Source organism: Saccostrea echinata, unplaced genomic scaffold (genome assembly GCF_033153115.1).
Source record: "Saccostrea echinata isolate AGI-Se365-2 ecotype Australia unplaced genomic scaffold, CSIRO_AGI_Sech_v1 ptg000029l, whole genome shotgun sequence".
Lineage (NCBI taxonomy): Eukaryota > Metazoa > Mollusca > Bivalvia > Ostreida > Ostreidae > Saccostrea > Saccostrea echinata.
Window position 1 is genome coordinate 42,522,260 of NW_026889778.1, and position 19,185 is coordinate 42,541,444.

General features: G+C 35.4%; 2 protein-coding genes and 1 pseudogene across 2 annotated transcripts in view; 1 reads left to right on the forward strand and 2 right to left on the reverse strand.

Annotated features, from left to right (window-relative positions):
• Positions 1 to 2,905: 2,905 nt before the first annotated feature.
• Positions 2,906 to 9,518, reverse strand: LOC133195348 (uncharacterized; annotated as a pseudogene).
• A 1,875-nt stretch (positions 9,519 to 11,393) lies between these two features.
• Positions 11,394 to 14,110, forward strand: LOC133195349 (uncharacterized). Its single transcript, XM_061331192.1, has 4 exons — positions 11,394 to 11,419; positions 11,650 to 11,725; positions 12,974 to 13,567; positions 13,715 to 14,110. Exons 1-4 carry the CDS (start codon positions 11,394 to 11,396, stop codon positions 14,003 to 14,005), a joined length of 987 nt encoding a protein of 328 aa, XP_061187176.1. The 3' UTR covers positions 14,006 to 14,110.
• An 80-nt stretch (positions 14,111 to 14,190) lies between these two features.
• The window catches only part of LOC133195969 (prickle planar cell polarity protein 3-B-like), a 39,467-nt gene continuing 34,472 nt past the window's right edge, over positions 14,191 to 19,185 (reverse strand). The window contains exons 4-6 of the mRNA XM_061331958.1: positions 17,744 to 17,995; positions 17,356 to 17,559; positions 14,191 to 16,936 (exon numbers count right to left, since the gene is read on the reverse strand). Of these exons, the coding sequence (XP_061187942.1) occupies positions 15,473 to 16,936; positions 17,356 to 17,559; positions 17,744 to 17,995 (1,920 nt within the window). The 3' untranslated portion in view covers positions 14,191 to 15,472. The remainder of the gene's footprint in view (positions 16,937 to 17,355; positions 17,560 to 17,743; positions 17,996 to 19,185) is intronic.

Consider the following 19,185-nt stretch of genomic DNA (forward strand, 5'->3'; position numbering starts at 1 on the left):
AAAAAAATGGAATTTTTTTTAAAAATTCTTTCAGAATACTTCTCCAGGTTTGATCGGGTGTCAAGAAAACTTGGAACGCAGGTAAACCAAGACAGATATTTCTTTCTGTATGATTTTTTTTTATTTTGATGAATAATGCTGCCATGCTTTATGCTGAAATAGACATCTATGTGAAATACTTTTAAAACACTACTCCTACAATTTTTGTCTAATTTCAAAAAATAAAATTTGGTATTCAAGTAGACTGCACCAAGATACATATATCCCTGTATCAGTTTGTGATTTTTATGAAGTGTTACTAAAATGTAAATTCACATGAACTTCTTTCAAACACTATTAAACTTTTGGTTCAATTTCAGTAAAGCTTGGTACATAAACAGACACCACCAAGATACTGTGAAAGCACTATTTTTTTTTTTTTTTTTTTTTTGGGGGGGGGGGGGGGGTCGTGGTATGAAGAACCCATGAATTCATGTCCTCCATAAAATATTGAAATTTAAAACTACATAGTAAAATCTTAATTCTTCAACCATGAAATCAGATTCCCTAGAACCAATTTCTTTTTCCTCAAACCACAAAAATTCGACCCCACGAAAATAAGTGATTTTACAGAACATCATTCCTTGTATTGGTTTGATATTTTAATGAATAGTGTTTCAATAGCTGCTCAGTAGAAATTTGAGTGAATTAAAAATGCTCTTCCTCTTACATTTTTGATTTGATTTCAATAAAAACTTTGTATGAACACGTTTAGTTTGATTGATTGTATGTTGTTTTACGTCCCATTCGAGAATTTTTCACTCATATAGAGACATCACCTATACCGGTGAAGAGCTTCAATTTGACCTTTACTCGGCACTTAGGGCCATTGAGCAGGGAGGGATCTTTATCGTACCAGCGCCTGCCGTGACACGGGGCCTCGGTTTTTAAGGTCTCATCCGAAGGACCCGCAACTTTCACTTCAAAGTTGCCGAGCGCATGGCGAAGGAACAGTTGCTACCCACTTTTTATCGAATTGGGTCAGTCGCGGCCGAGATTCAAACTCACGACCTCCCGATCACGGAGCGAGCGCTCTACCGACTGAGCTACCATGAACGGTAACACGTGTTTAGAAAACATCTGATATATGATTCTGTAAACGTGAAGCTTTAAGTGTTTGAACTACAGATGCAATGTTCCTTTTTCCACGATCATGGAAAGTTATTCAAATAAAATTGGTTTATAGTCAAATAATGCACTTCTGGTAATCATGCACATCTGGTAATCAAAAGTGTTTTGTCCTTACGTGGGTTTTAATTAATTAAAAATCATAACACTCGGACAAAGATGTACTAAATTCAAAAATATAGATCTTATTAAAACAGAAATTCTACCAATCTGATTATCTATTCTTTAGAAAGACCAGTAGTATTCGAACATTTTAAAGTGAAAATAAATATACGTGAAAATGAAAAGATATATGTTTGTGAAATGTTAAAACTATATCATTAAACTTTAAATAAAATCTTAAATTGTGAAGAGATATATAAGAAAATATGCAGCCACCAACTAAACTAGTGCACTTTTTTTGCAAACTTAAAAAATTATTAATTTGTTAACGTTGCTTCTGTTTTGAGTGGCAAATGCTTCAAAATATGTATAGTACCTGGCAAAAGTACGGCGATATCAGGGCATATACATATCACAATTAAAGCACTAAAATTGTTTAACTCTGTGCAAGATGATGTTAAGTTTTAATTAGTATTAGTATCATGTTGTAAATTTTGAATTTGCTAGGGGGAGGTAAATGCAAAACTTGCAACATGATATTAGTATTATTTTAAAAAAAAGTATTGTTAAATCAGTCTCTGCTGGTGGACTCTTAGGCCCCGAGGGTCTCTACAGCCCAGTAGCTAAATACTTCTGTACTAGCCATATGCTTCGGAACCGGGGGGGGGGGGCTTAGTCCCCCCTTTTTCAAAGATAGACATAATATAAGCATTGAAAATTGGGGCTTACCTTTTTTCGTTGGTTTAGCCCCCCCCCCCCACTTTCAATTAGCCACCCCACTTTCAATTTGCTTACGACGCCTATGATCAATATGAACGGCAGGTATTCGATATCCTTATGAGCCGTGTGAGGGAAAAATTACGTAATTTTCAATGCAAATGTACCAACTGAATGCACTTTAAGCGTGGATAACGTTCCTCTTTGCACCCCCCCTACTAAAATATAAATAACAACTCTAAATTTTCTCGGAAATATGTAATTTCTCCGTCCATCTGTTTACGTTATTCTGTGCAATCAGTTTGCGCTGTTTTGCACAATTTGGGAATATACATGTATATGTTATCTTTCTTAAATCCCCGTTTCAGGTCCCTGTGGACTGCATCAACACTCCTGTAGTTGTAATAAAACTTTGTTTCCTTAATGCCAGTGATCGTTGTCTCTAACACAAACGTATATATACTCCGTCTCTTTTTCTCCGCTCGTTTCAAAACAACATTGCCCCTTTCATAATCAATAATGATGATTTTGTCTTTGACGAACAAGCCATTTTTTAAATTCAGATTTGGATGAGTGAAAAATGAGACATTCTCATAGATAATTGGGATGTGAGTCTTATTAATGTGCATTTTATTGTCCATTGCATGTATATGCCACATGATTTGAGGGGGGAAAAATCATGAATAAATCACATTGTTACGATAACTTTTAATGAAGTTGGATCATATTTAATTGTCTGTTTGGTTGCCCAAATTAGAGTTCATGCTGAAATGTTAAATGAATTACACCTGAATACATGATTGATATAAGCAACATTTTAAATTTTTTCCCAATTTCATCAAATAGCCGATAATTTTTTCCCAATTCCCCAAAAATGGCGTTTCCCAAAATAGGCTGATAAATCCCTGGACTGGGATAACTATGTATTTGATTGGGTTAGGTCATAATTGCTCAATATTCTCTTCTCTACCCTTTCCTGTTCAATAACATCTTTAACCATCTGAATATTAGCATAGTTTACTTGACGTGACGGTGGTAGAGAGTGAAAAACATCAACGTCATGGTTATCCAAATTAATATATGATTCCTCTCCAGGTTTTAATGTATTTTTATCATTGATAGGTTCTTCAGTGTTGCGTTTGATTATTTCATCGTTGTTATTGGTTATGACAGTGTCTTTATGAACCTTTGTTGCGTTCGGATGTGGGTATGACTGGGGGAAGTTGCCCCTATTTAGCCTGTTTGCTTGTTCTCGTTTGATGAGAGAATTGACCAGCAAAATACCATCAACATTCCAGTTATACTCGAATTTCTTATCATTTTTTGAAACGTCTTGTATCTCTGGTTCCTCTTTTCTTTGCAAATTGTCTTTCTTTGGTGGAGGATGAAGATGCCAAGCGTTCAGTTCCATTCGCAGACGAACTAGGTCAGTCTCGTTTTGAGCTCCGAGAAGTTTCGCCAGTTCTCCAGGCTTGTAACTTTGAATAGGAAAATTATGGACGTTCCAACTAGGTGGCATAATGGCGTGGAGCGGTCCTCGCGGTAGCTGTGCCATAGACGACATCTCTTCAGACTCAACAGTATCATGTGGTTTTTCAACCTCCGGCGTCTCTGAACTCACCTCTGACTTTTCTGCGGAGGGGAGTTTTTCAATCGAACTTTAGAAAAAAAAAACGAAATTTAAGCTTAAATTCGCTTTATAAATTTGAAACAAATAATATAGAGGATCTTGTTTTACGTATACATGTAAAATTACGGAAGGACTAATTACTATATTTAGTCATAAAGAATATATCGGTACCACTCAGAAATATAGTTAACGACAAAATATTTCCCAAGCGGAAAATCCTACTCACGTCGACTCAAGGCGCCGTGTCTGACATTTTCTCCAAGGGCGCCGTTTGTAACAGGCGTATGTCATCATGAAAACAAACAGCAGGAAAAGAATGGAGCAAATGATGGTGGTGGCGATTCCCTCTGGTTTCTCAATAAAACTTCTGGGATCAACTGTAAGTTTTAATTAGACATCACATGACTCACGTTTATCTGATAAACTCTTTTTAAAATTCTATTTAAAAATGTGCAAAAAATAAAGAATTTAAAAAGTAAACCATCAATATGTGTAAACATGGCTCAGTGGGTTTTTTTTAGCTTATAGGACAACACATACGTAAATAACTGAAATCTCAACCAGCTGATTGTATTTAAATTCAAAGAATGGTCAAAATTCTTTGCTAGAATTTAACTCTGAACAAACTTTTCCTAAGCTAATCCTCCACATGTATTTATTTGCAATATTGTTATATTCGTATTCTTACACAACGATTATAAACAGCTTTTTGATTGATAAAGATAACTGTAATATTACCAGCTTGGCATTTTTTCTGCCTTAGCCCCCCCCCCCCCTCCCCCGCCCATTCCCTCCTCCCCTCACATGATCTCACCGTTGATACATGTCAGCGGCCCTATAGTTAAGTACCCATCAGATGTCGTCTGTGACATTCTTATTACCACCCTTGTTACCGGTAGGACACTACTGTCTGTAAGATAGCCACTATCTTCTCTCAACTCTGTATCTTCTATTTCACAGTTGCATTTCTTAGAAGGATCTGCGCATGTACCTGTTAGCCCGCATGCGCAATGTTTGTTTTGCATGTTAGCATCTCCCCAATAGTATTGCTTTATTGAGTCACGTGATTCCCATTTTGAAAAAGTTTCTATAAAAGAAAAAATAATAATCTTCAGAATAAAATAGATTAAATATGATTGTAGCTTTTTTATGATAATGTATATCTTAGCTAAGAATAATATAATCTTAATACGTACTTTGTAAAATTAGTTTGGACTGATTGCATTCATATTTCATGTACTGCAGGCAGCTTGAGGTCAATGTTAATGCATCCACAATATTATTCATCGTGACGGAATACTGCGGTTGCACATCGGCATACCCTGATATTCGAAGCAAAGAGAGAAAAAAAACTCACATTGTCTGATAACATATGTTAACTTAACGATATGCAATGGTTCACCAATATAGTTTAGCAACATAACCTCGAGACGTCAAGGAGTGTCACATGACATGCACTAGATACTATGAATTCAGATATTCTAAACTTGCCGATAATGCACTAGATTCATTATTTGCCAAGAATATATGCTGCAATCTTACTCTTGTATATGTTCACTCAGACAAAGAAATTCAAATCAAATTTTATACACCTATTGGTTTAATTTTATACATGTATGTATCTTTTGTTGCTTTGTCTTACAACTGTTGATGGCATATCCCACATGCAGTCTTGCACTGACGTCATGTTTAAACACCATCTGTGCAGGTATGGACGTCATATCACAGTACACAGAAAACAAGTTCCCGTCGTTCTTGGGATCCAGATTGAAGGTGCCGCTTTTTGTGTATCCATGTAATCGCCATTCTTCACAGTTTCGCCAAGTCGTTGCTACAATTGCTGAAAATATTTTCAAGAGTGGAAGCTTGAAACCAAGAAACTTCTTATGTTTCAAAGTTGATCCGAAGTTTTGGGCTGCATTTCTTCCATAAGTACATTTACAGAGATAAGCCAGGCTCGATTTGTCATTCGGTCAAACCATTTCAAAGAGTTTTTTAAAAGTAGGTGTACAACACAGAAATAGACGAAAATGTGATCGATTACTCTACCTACAAGATCTCTTAGCTGGTATTTTCAGAAGTTGACGATATGAAGAAATGATATACAGTGTGTTTCAACAAACATGTCCCACCTTTGGTTGTCGATATCTTTGCACAATGATAAAATATTTACAAATCAACAGCTGCATTTTAAAGTATGTTTTCCCTACATTTATATTATAAAAATACAATATACTACTGTACAGCTCAATCTATTACCGATTAATTGAATCAATATTCTGAATTTCATTTAAGGAAAAATGCGAGTAACATCGCCGGTATTCTATGTTTCAAAGTTAACAATACATGTTTCAGTGTATTAAACCTAGCATATATAGACATGTATTTAGGAAACGCGACAATACATGTATATATATATATATAGTACTCACTTTGTATAGTCCACAGCAATATATACATGCAGTGTATCATTTTCACTCAGGATATACATGTGGCATTATAGGAAAATTTTCTCAAGAAAATATCTCAAGGCAGCAAATATGAAAATTCACACAAACATACACAAATATATGCTTTTAAAGTTGGCTTTGTGTGTTTTATTTGAAAATGGCAACAAAAGTTACCTTAAAATGTATTGTGCAATCTAGACATATAGCTATTCAAACTGAGTTCGGACCATTTTTAACATTGTATAAACGGTGAGGGCCATTGGCATGAAAGTTTGTTTAGCCATGAGAAAAGCGGAAGTAATATATTTACTCGAAATGAATGTTCGGTATACCGGTATCTGCAAGAAGGGGACAAAAGCAGATTTAAGTACATTGTACTAGTAAATAAAACAACATCTAACGATGTTGATTGTTCACTCTAAATTCACGAGTTCATAGAAAGACACCCCCTATAATAAAACTCTTTGATGGGCTAACAATTTAACTTACAGGACAAGTTTTTGCGTCATATGGACCAGTTCTTTGTGATTATTTTGGATTTAATTGCATTTCTTTCATTTTTTAGCTCACCTGAGCTGAAAGCTCAAGTGAGCTTTTCTGATCACCCGTTGTCCGTCGTCCGTCTGTAAACTTTTCACATTTCAACTTCTTCTCAAGAACCACTGGGGCAATTTTAACCAAGCTTAGTACAAAGTATCCTTGGGTGAAGGGGAGTTTAAATTTTTAAAATAAAGGACCAAGTCCCCTTACAAGGGGAGATAATCAAGAAAAGACAAAAATAGGGTGGGGTCATTAAAAAATCTTCTTCTCAAGAACCACTGGGCCAGAAAAGCTGAAACTTATGTGGAAGCATCCTAGGGTAGTGTAGATTCTAAATTGTTCAAATCATGACCCCCGGGGGTAGGGCGGGGCCACAATAGGGAATCCAAATTTTACATTGAAATATATAGGAAAAATCTTGAAAAATCTTCTTCTCAAGAACCACTGAGCCAGAAAAGCTGAAACTTATGTGGAAGCATCTTGGGGTAGTGTAGATTCTAAGTTGTTCAAATCATGACCCCCGGGGGTAGGGCGGGGCCACAAAAGGAAATACAAGTTTTACATTGAAATATGTAGGAAAAATCTTTAAAAATGTTCTTCTCAAGAACCACTGAACCAGAAAAGCGGAAACTTATGTGGAAGCATCCTGGGGTAGTGTAGATTCTAAATTGTTCAAATCATGACCCCCGGGGGTAGGGCAGGGCCACAATAGGAAATACAAGTTTTACATTGAAATATGTAGGAAAAATCTTTAAAAATGTTCTTCTCAAGAACCACTGAACCAGATCTAGAAAAGCTGAAACTTATGTGGAAGCATCCTGGGGTAGTGTAGATTCTAAATTGTTCAAATCAAGACCCCCGGGGGTAGGGCAGGGCCACAATAGGAAATACAAGTTTTACATTGAAATATATAGGAAAAATCTTGAAAAATCTTCTTCTCAAGAACCACTGAACCAGAAAAGCTGAAACTTATGTGGAAGGATCCTGGGGTAGTGTAGATTCTAAGTTGTTTAAATCATGGCCCCCGGGGGTAGGGCGGGGTCACAATAGGTATTACAAAGGGGGAAGTCTGGTAGTGAACAGCATGGCCAAAGTTACTCAGGTGAGCGATGTGGCCTATGGGCCTCTTGTTGTTTTTTTTAAAGATACCTTTCATTATCCCTCATCAAAATGGAACATAAACGAATTTTCACAGTATTTTTTTTTTCTTAGAACAAAATACTGTACTGCATGTACCTCTTCCTTGTTCGGTTCCTTATGAATTTTTTTTTTTAAATTCCGCCCACGTGAAGTTCAGTTTTTAAGTGTAAATTTAAATAGAAGAGTGTTTTTAAAAACCTCTGATTGCTTGCGCCTATAAACACAGTAAGAACGTCCTTTTTTCCTTTTCCTTATGATGAGGAAATAATAAAACGAAAAAGATCATTCGTATTATATCTGAAAAAAATGGCACTCTCGTGTGGTAAGTGTGTTTTTCTTTATTGGTTTTATGTAGAATAAAGAACTCGTGACTTCTTGATTAAAGATAAAAGATATTATAAACAAAACAAAACAAAAAGTTAGTGTAAATAGCGGACACTGATAAAATCTATTAAACAGCTGATAAATGAAGTAGACGAAGGAAGTATCCTGCACTCTTAAAAAAGTTAGAAAACACGTCGTGTACTTTTTTTTGTTAAAAAATTAGATTGATGTAAAATCAACCGAACACTAAGTCTTGCTGTGAGTTTTACAACACTGGTGTGCTTACTTCACCTAGCGCAGGCACCGGGTCCTCCACTATATCACTAATTAAGGTCTTTTGTCTTAAACGGAAGACCTTAGATTCTTTTTATTATATGTTATTAATAGTGATTGTAAATTATTATTTTTATTCCAAAATTTGGTGAGCGCTATTACTCAGAAATATCTAGATAGATTCACATTTTTAATGGCTATATCATGTGAGAGGTACCGGGATCGATACCCGGATTCTCCACCACTTATCATAACCGGGTCAACCTCATTCCGGACTCCAGCCTAATGGTTCTTATTTTCTGTACCTCAACCACTGAAGTTTGAGGAGGCAGAGTCCCGAATGACATTGGGCCGATCATGCATTTGTTTGTATAACCCGGGATCTTTGGCTATGCAAGTGAGAGGACGCACCAAGTGGGATAACTCTTATAATCTTTGAGCTTGGTCGAAGTGACCCAAGTCAACTTTTTATTTCTGCGAAATGACCCTTGTATATTACGCTTCCAATTTCCCTCTAAATCTGAGGACCTTCCCTCACCAGAGCGGCTCACAGGTGTTAAGGTGTGGCACTGTTACCCAACCTGTATAAAATGCAAGCAGAGACAGACACAATCCAGTTTCTGACTTTATTAAATTAAACAATCCATTTTTTTCTATTAATGATTACAATAAATATTTTTACACAAGATACTAAACATTATAATAAACATTACCACTTATAATCTAAATATTTAAACCTGTAAATAAAATTAGCCATCTGAAAATTTTACTTAAGTTTTATAAAAACGCGCAAGTCTACAAAATGATCTCACCTGTATAAAATGCAAGCAGAGACAGACACAATCCAGTTTCTGACTGAATGCGTCTGGCCGTCCGCTCATTTTATACCAGGTGTACCCTTGTAGTTTTACATCTCCATATTTGTAACTCCCTCGAAATTTGCCATAATTACTTTAAATTTTAGTTTGAATTTCAGTTACCATTATTCTGTCCTCCAACACCCTTTAGTTTCCTAATGCACTTTAAAAATCATTTTCTATCTTTTGCATAATTTTTAAATATTCTTTGTTGTAGCTAATTTATACTAACAACTGACCTCTGGTCACCTCAATACTATTGGTTGCTCTTTTCTCCTTACCAAATACATCTTTTGATAAACAAGTAACAAAGCGCATTCCAATCTATAATGTATCATTTTCTTGGAACCGTCCAGGTGAAAAGGTCAAACCCTAGTGGCCAGCATCTATGTTTATTTTTTTTATCTTCAGAGCTTCGTGTCTGTTATCTGTCTCAGCCGAATAGTGCAAATACATCAAAATATGTTACATTCTTATTTTAATGCAATTTTTGTTATGATAGCTACATGTAATAGGTTTTTTATTATTATGAATACTGGTTTTTCACGTCTTTACCAATGGTCATAAAAACTAGAGATTTTTTGCAAATTTTTTTCGCGTAAATAGTAGTACGATCCGGATTTTCCACCACTTGTGTATTTTACAGTTTTTAAAAAGGATAATAGTATATGTAAAATTTATACAAAATTCCGGGTTTTTTAATCACTTACTGTCCGGAGTTAAGGCCGAATTTGAAATTCCGTCTTCAAGTGCCAAATACATGTATATTATTTATTTTGAAGTCAGATGACACGTTTTCTATATTCTGCATGGCTACTTTCATTTTGCAGTAAAAAATCAATATTGACAGGACATCTTCTAGATACTCCCTATTTTTATTTACATGTAGCTAGTATATACATGTTTCTCCATATACAAAAATCAATATATATAGAATATCATGTAGAGAAAGATGCATTTATACCTTTGTATACATGAACTATTAAGAAAAAAAAAGTAAGGAGTATCTAGTAAATATTCTTTCGGCAGTACTTATGGTACTTCGATTTTCATTGCGATTGAAAATTGCCTCCATCTTTGTATAATATTGAAAATTGTATACAAGGATCCGATGGAGGCTATTTTCAATCGAAGTGAAAATCGAAGCACCATTATGATAAGTACTGCCGAAAGGGTATTTACTAGATACTCCTTATTTTTTTTCTGACTATTTCATGTGTATAAATGGATCTTTCTCTACACATAATAAATATAGTGCAGTGAAAAATCAAAGTACCGTAAGTACTGAAATGACATTTTCTTTTCTTTTACAATAGATATATCATGGTGAATTTAGTAGGTGGAAGTAAATGCAAAATTTACAATATGTAGCAAATCAAAATTACACAAGTACATGTACCTAACTATGGAATCTAAAATCAATTTTTAAATATCTATTTTACTGTATTTTATAATGAAATTAGGGAACACTAGACTAGTTCAAATATGAATAGTAGTTTATAACCCTGAAATAAACTCTCAAACACATTATAGGCTCCTCCTTGTTTCCAACAATTTGGAACTGTCTTTTAGTGCGAAACTGTCTCCTATCACTTACATGTAGAATTTTAAACATTTCCAAATTGTCTGGAAATATATATTATAGATTTAGAAAGAAAGTTTTGCGAGAAAAACAATGCATAATTTGCCATAAATATTGAAAAACAAATTATATACTGAGAAAACGTCAGAAACAAAGAGGAATATAAAGAGTTTGAGAGTTTATTTCAGGGTTATAAACTATTCATATTTGAACTATAAAGTGTTCTCTCATTTCATAATAAAACACAGTATTTAAATATTTAAAAATTAATTTTAGATCCCATAGATAGGTATACTTGTGTATAATTTATGTACATTAATTTATTTAAAGTGATAATTTTTGTGTCACTTTTATAGATGAAAAAACATGAATGTCTTATATATCTAACATTATTGCTTTAAAAATTGCTTGAGGGGAGAGGGTGTCTGTAATACTAGTATCCAGAAATCTATTTTTACGTTTAGTTTAGTCGTTAGTATTCAGTCCTAGTTATTACTACATATTTAAGGTTTATTTTATCACTTATTGAAGAACAACCTTTATTTGTAGCGGCTAGTATGATCGCCACATTTTCAGCAGGTCTCGTTTTCGGTTGTTTTCTGTTCTTGGCAATGATAGTCCTCCTTTGCAAATTCAGGCAAGTTTTCTCTTCTTTTTTTTTTTAATCAGAATTCAAAACTCTTGATGCAAAGAAGAAAAACCGTGAAAAAAATCCCTTTTTTTTTTAAAGCGGCCGGGGTGCCAGGAGTGTAATTGAATGAAGTCCATACAAGTAAATTGAAACATAAATGCAAATATTTTCCAGATAGTTATGTTAAATGGATATTGTATTCATACATTTAGAATATTTTTTTTTAACTTATCTAGAGCAAACTGGATAAAGAAGATTATAAAACAACTGCCTGTTGGTTATAAGGATGACAGCGAGGGAAAACATGAAAAGGTAAAATATGAAATTCTGTTGGAAAAGAGAAAAATTAAGGCTTGAAAATAGTTAAAATGATTATGAACATGCCTATACTGTATTTAAACATTACATTTTACAAATAAAAGATTTAAATTGATCGTTTAATGATTTTATAATCTGTCGATAGATACTGATGTCAGGGTTACAGATGATGTTACTAATGAAAAACTTTTTTTTGAACTTTGGGAAAAGTGTATTATATAGAGGTGTAAATACGTACTGAGTTTATCTTGATCATTTTCAACATAGGGTACCAGTCATATCTCCAGGAAAAAATGTTCAAAGACAATGAAGTATTAGTGAACAAAAATCATTGTTGCTTAGTCACATTGGGGATTCCTTCCCAAAAATGTTTTTAATTCCTTTATCTTTGTCTAATGTTAGGAATACTTCAATCTATTTCAAGTTGTGTCATTCACTTTAAATATCCGTTTATCCTATTTTCAATAAAAGAGCAGATCACTCTAACTGCATAAACCAACCATGGAAAAAGAACTCTTCAGTGAGCAGTGTTTAGAGGCTTCCTTAATTTGAAATGTTGGCTTATGAAGAAAGACCCTGAACAGAGGCAACAAGCGAGAGAGCGAGAAAGCGAATTAAGACAACAAAGCGAGAATGCTACGTATTAACAAAGCGTGCTATTAAAGCCGACAACACGAACAAGAAATGTGCAAGAACGGCACTCTCATCGTCGCCCTCGATTTCTCGTGTTGTCGCTACCGCGCGTTATCGCATTCAAATTCTCACTCATTTGCTTTGTCGCCGTTGCACTCTTGCCGCCTCGCTTTGTCTCCCTAGCTGCCTTGTCGCTCTTGCACTCTCTCAAGCAATTTTTTGACCCGGCTCCTCGCGTTGTCTCCCCAACCTAACATTCCAATGCCGAGGACCATCATATTATTTTCAATTTTATCAAATTAACAATGCAAACAGTAAATAAAATTTTCTGTAAGAATGCCGAGTTTCTACCCATAGGTTTCAAAGAGCGTAAGAATTTGAACAAAATATTTTGCTTGCTAGTTTTAATTGCATATACTCGAAATTCCTGTAGAAAATTTTAAGGCAGAGTTGCTATTTTTTCCCATTTGTTTCTACTAAATTAGCCTGGTTCTTGAGAAGATACACGTGTCAAAGCAATTTGTTAATGAGTTAAATTTCATACATGTATGTATATAACTTTAATGTATAAGGGGTCAAATATGTGTCTTATCGCTCTTGGTCTTTCAGAGAAAAACGTACACCCTTCGAGGACCGGAACCAATTCCTTCTGATTCTCCTGTCCTCATGAGGAGAAGGCAGAAGACAGAATCCACTTCAACAGAGAACACCCATGTTACCCAACAATCCATGTATTCTAGTCCACGAGACGTAAGGAAACTCATGGATGCCGAGGAACAAAGTCACGTGAAGCTTCAGTCCTTGTATTCCGCACCACGTGATCTTATTCCAACTGATGCTCGAAGTAGTTGTCTTGACCAGCTTGGGCTGGAAGACTACATGCTTAAACCCGAGGAAGCCGATTTGTCTTCCACAAGCCAAATTGCGACCGAACCATGTTCAAATGATACAGACAAAGACGAAAACCCGTACAGTTTCGTTCGACGTTCTGCTGGAAGACAGCTCAGTCAGTTTTCATATTCACCAGCTGGGAACGATATTTCACGGTCAGAATCTAGACTTGACTCCAATAGTATTCTCAATCCCCGAGATGAGCACAGATTGTCGGCATTTAGAAGATACAGACGCTCGACCTGTCCAGATTTGGGAGAATTCGGACCTAATCAAGGAGATTTACAGTCACAAAATGCAAATGTCAAAAGAGTTTGTATTTTATTAATTTTTTGTATTAAGAATGTTGATTGGAAAATAAGAGAGTGATACATGTAATAGTATCAGTTTTAGAGTTTTTACTGAATTACATGTATACTGGTTCATCTTTGGGTTTTCATGTTTGATTATCTATTCCAGAATTCTCACACAGGATCGACACATCAATCTAAACCACCAGAGGAACCATTTTATTACACACTGGAAACCGTACATCCATACCCAATCCCTGTCTTAGAGGCAACCCAGAATACCCACAGGACGTCAAGTTACTCCCAACATTCCTCGTGTTCTAGTTCCGGCAACAGTGACGCACTTTCAAAAAGGTATTCGAGAAGTCTATCCGAGAAAATATTGAATGAATGTCCGTTCTTGAGTGTGAACTTTGATAACATTTTTGAAGAGTCAAGAAGATCTAAAACAACTTTATAAATACATGTATACGTAATACTTTTCATTTCCTTGTATCAATTGGGACTTTTTTCAAGGCGTAACAGGATTTTATTCTGACCCCTATCAATTATTTTACTGTTTGTACTTTAAAATCTCCTTTTGTTGAGTAAAATGAAAGAAATCCTTGGAACTTACTTGAATAAAATGAACAGTACAAATAAATGTAAGGTTTGCTAGATGTTTATTTGCGATCTCTGCCCTAATATATGTACAAAACGATAGTAAATAAACTTGAACAAACATATAAAAGGCACAAAGCATTGCATGAATTGACACTTGGTGACACAAATTGAGACAGTACATTTACTGCAAAACAAGATTATTAATAAAGAATGTGTTCTTTTTTCATGTACACTGTTAGCACACATATTCTAATTACACAACATGAGGAACTGAAAAATCAGTTTTTGTTTGCATCAATGTTATATTTTAAGCACATCAAGCAATGTTGTATACATGTGTATTTTTTATGCTGTCCAAAATAACGATATGTTTTTTTAAAGAAAAATTTGAGCAATGCATTCAAATTTCTATATTCTGTGAAGAGTTTTAATATCAAGATTGTTTTGAATAGAGTACTTTTGTAGTTAGATTTCACAGTGTGCCACCAAGCGTTTTTAAAAAAAATGGAACACAGATTTAAAATGGCTGCCAATTTTTCAACTGAATATCACATATCAACAAGATAATTGGTGTATTGCTTCTTGAAAATTAAAAAAAAAATAACAAACTCCTACTGAGATTAAAATTTCAACATATAAAAAGTTGTCTGTCTCCATCTAAAGGGATTATAAAAATTTCAACGATCAAATAAATTTACAGATGTAAAGTACAATTTTTTAAAGCAACATCATATTAACTTATAAAAGAGAGTAACTGAAAGGCCTTTGTTAACCATATAGCATAATGTCAATCTACAATAAGGTGTCAGCCATTCAAACCAAAGAATTATACCTACATTATAAACATTAAGTCCTATGGGAGAACTGAGTAAGTTACATAAGAGAATAAATAAAAGTATCACTGGTCATTATATTATATGACCACACCCAATCACAACCTTTGACCTCTGATTGACAGTTGAATATAAATACTGGATAAGAATCACTTTTTTGCAGACTCCATACACACACAATTATATATAAACTACACAGTATGATCAACATCGACAATAATTATAACACAACATGGAATATAACAATACAGCACTAAACTGGTTCTCAACAGTGGAAATACTATACTGGTACCAGGCCCATAGACAGAGATATGGTGCACATTACAGATCGCCTTTTGAACACAGAACAAGATTTGACATGAAATAAATGATTGTCAAGAGCTTTAAACTGGTTTTCACTGAGGCAGTTAACAACTTTGTCAAGCTTGGTACCAGATTTGTTGCACAAAAAAATAAATAACATAGATTGGTCAGTATGTACAGTGTTATGGTTAGGATATTACACATTGCTTCTGTTTCACTCTGTGTCGACCGGTCATCCTCTGCCGCATTGCACTATTAGCTCCTAGTGAGATACTCATATCGTCTACATACGATATTCTGGTACCCAGACCTTGACCTCTCTCATCATAGTAATAATCGTCCGAGTCACTAGAACTAGAGCATGTGCTACAATAATCATCGTCACGGTAATTGTTTGAATCAGACCAATGACCTTGACCTGGGTCACGCCTGGATATTCTATCACCTCTTCGTCTTTCATGACGACGACTGTGTGCCCTTTCTGAAGGCCGACCTTCAAAACTTTGGCTTCTGGGATAGTCCGACACTTGCAGAGGAACTCTTCCAGATGGTGGTCTATTGATGGGATTCATTCTCACATTGTCCGGTAATGGAGGTAAACCATTGTTTACATTTTGGGGTGAAGTATTTAAGCGTACATTTTGTTGTGGTGGTGGGACATTTTGGGGAGAAGTATTCACACAATTATAACGTAACTCTGGGAACGATCTTGCAGACTCAGGATTTCCTAACATGCGATCCACTGGTCTAATAGACCGATACTCCTGGGATTGTTGTGAATTATTTGTACGTTTCATACTTCTATTTGGCACATCATACATGCATGGTAACTCCTCATATTCATGATAGCGAGAATTTAAATTTTTCTCGGATCCAGAACGACTCCTGCTCTGAGAGTTCATTTTTCCATTTTCTTCGATGGGACTAGACTGAGGATCCTTTGAAAGATCTGGCATGGAGAATTGCGAGAGCCTCTTTTTGAGTTTGGCTTCATGTGGAACAGGAAGAGCATCAACAAGACTATCCACATTCAGTTCGTAATTTGCACTACACTGACCTTGAGAATTTTGAGATCGTGAAGTGTCATACATGCCTGGTGCATACACCTCACTGTTGCTACTCGTAGCGTAACCTTGATCACGTTCTGATGATGGCAGACTGTCCGATAATGAATACTGTTGTCGTAATGCTTCCTGCATTCCCATAGTTCCTTGTTCCTGTAATGCGTGACTTACGGGGGAACCTAATCTCATGCTATTTATATCATGAACGTAATCCTCTGGTCTCCTAGGAGTTTGTGTTTGCATGGAAGCAGCTCGACTGCAGGCTGCGGAACAATAAATCACACCATGTTTGGGTAGAAATGGCTGTCCAAGCAAAGACTTTTGACACGTATGACACTTAAAGCAACGTTCAGTGGCATGCCAGTGTTGACCTTCATGGGTCATTTGTCCTTGATCCACTCCTATATGTTCACCACAAGTGTCACAGTATTCGGCATACATCCTCTCGAAACAAACACAGCAGTATGGCCGACCTTCCTTCATGATGTATCTCTGACCTCCTAATTGTCTATCACACTCAAAACAACAGAAATGCTTCATGTGCCAGCTCCTGCCTTCAGCCTCTGTGCACTCATCAGCAAAAATTATCTGTAACAGGAAAATGAGCATTCAGTTTTTTAAAAAACATCATTAATAGAAATATTTCAGAAATGCATTCATAAAGTTTATTTGAATGTCAAATTCAACAATCCCCATTCAGAGGGCAAAAAGCAATTTAAATCAACATATTCAATTCACCAAAGTGAAATATGTGACACAAATTATTACTTATTTACACTTTCTCAATACCCTTTAAATTCCTGCTTATTAATACTTCATATAAATCAATCAAAAATGTTCAGCAGAAATGATTTTTTGGATTAAATAATTGCTTGCATATAAGGTACAGCATGATACAAGGTTTAATAAATTACATTTTTACATGTCAACCTAACATAAACAGAAATTTTAAATTGTCAATAATCACTTCTCCCCCACCCTCTCATTGCACTGACTACTCCCCTCACCTCATCACATGCTCCACAGCGAGGCTTTATCAACTCAGCATGATGTCGTCCACAGTACAGAAACTCGTCCTTGAAGAAGTAAATCAAGTCCACAAGAAGCTCGTCACAGGTCATGCAGGTGAAACACGATGGATGCCAGATTTTGTCATGCCCTGCTCTGGTGGCAAAAACTGCCATGGACCCACCCGAGATCATTTGCTGACACTGTCAATAAAAAGACTTACCAGGTAATTATCTATAGGCATTTAAATCCAAATGTAAAAAAACCCCCTATTTTTTACTTGATTTTTTTTTCAGTGTTAAACTTCTTTTAGCAAGCAATATCTTTAAGAGTTATTCCTCTTGTCACTGACAATGGGCATCTTAGTGAGTACAGAGGCATTCTCACCTTGCAACAAATGACCCCCTGCATAGTCAGGGGTAGGGGTCTCACACTACCCCTCCCCAGGGCCTCACGTTTCCTCTGCACACTAAACATCCGTAGTTCCCTCTTCTCTTCTTCTGTGAGGGTGTTACAGTAACGAACCTCATTGTCATGGGGAGGTAACTGCTGCAGGAGCTGACGCACTCGGTACTTCTCACCCACACTGTTAAGAAATGGCACCTTGTCCTCGGGGAGGGAGGAAAAATATTGGTGAACCTATGGATAAGAAATTTTTGAATCAATACATATGTACATGTACATATTTTTTTTGGTTACATATTACATGTATATAGTACGTATTACATGCATATTTATAAAGTTTTAACTTTATTCAGGGATAAACAAAATCCCACTCTGAGTAATTCATTGTACATATGCATAAACACAAGATATGCCCCCTCCCCAAACAAACAAAGAGGGGGAAACAAGAGAAACGATACCAGTTATTTCCTCAAATCTGACTGTAAATCATATGGTTTTTGTGTGTATTAATCAATCACTACATGTTTATGAATAAATCCTTTACCTCAAGCCATAAAATTATTTTTCATGTGTATCACTAATCATCTTTCAAATATTGAAGGAACACAGCTGTGTATATTATTATTTTTTTTTTATTTAAATAAAACTTATTCAAGGACAGTATATGATGACTCACCCCCCTCCCACACCCAGCTTTTCCTTCATGCCTGCCAGATATCAAATTACTTTTGACCACAGAGAAAGAGATTTCTTTTCAATGTACAATTAATTTCACAAGTACAGCATCTTGCTATATAGAGAAATTTCCATATAAACTGCATTCCTTTAATGCATAACAGTTTAGATAACAGTTTACAGCTGTTGCCAAATACTGTGTCAACGCCATTAAATTTTGCCATAATTGGTAGCAAAATATGACCCAATAATGACAATTCCTTACAATAATTACAAGCCATTCAAAACTCTTTTTATGAATTTTTAATATTCTGCACACAATTTCTCTCCACCCAACAAAAAAGACAACAATGTGGCCTTTTATTCTTTGACATAACCTATCTATGTGATATAATTAATGTCAGCCATTTAAGGAGGAAAATTGATAATTAGATAGCTGTCACATCATGAAAAAACCATAAAGATGTGTCAGTCCATCCAAGCAACAGCAACAGACTACAAATCAAAGGTATGCTAAAAAATACTGAAGGTGTTCTAAAGAGTATTCAAAATGGAATATCGAGTATCTTGTAAAAGAGAAGAAAAAATGTAGAAGGCAGTAAGGGTCATTATTTGTCGGTGAAATCCAGAATTTTTTTAATGAACCTTGTAGAATTTACTTTCCTTGAAGATAAGGAAGAGGTTAAACAAATTCACAACCTCACAAATAACAGGGCACAGTGATTCATTGAAAACTGACTTTTTTACAG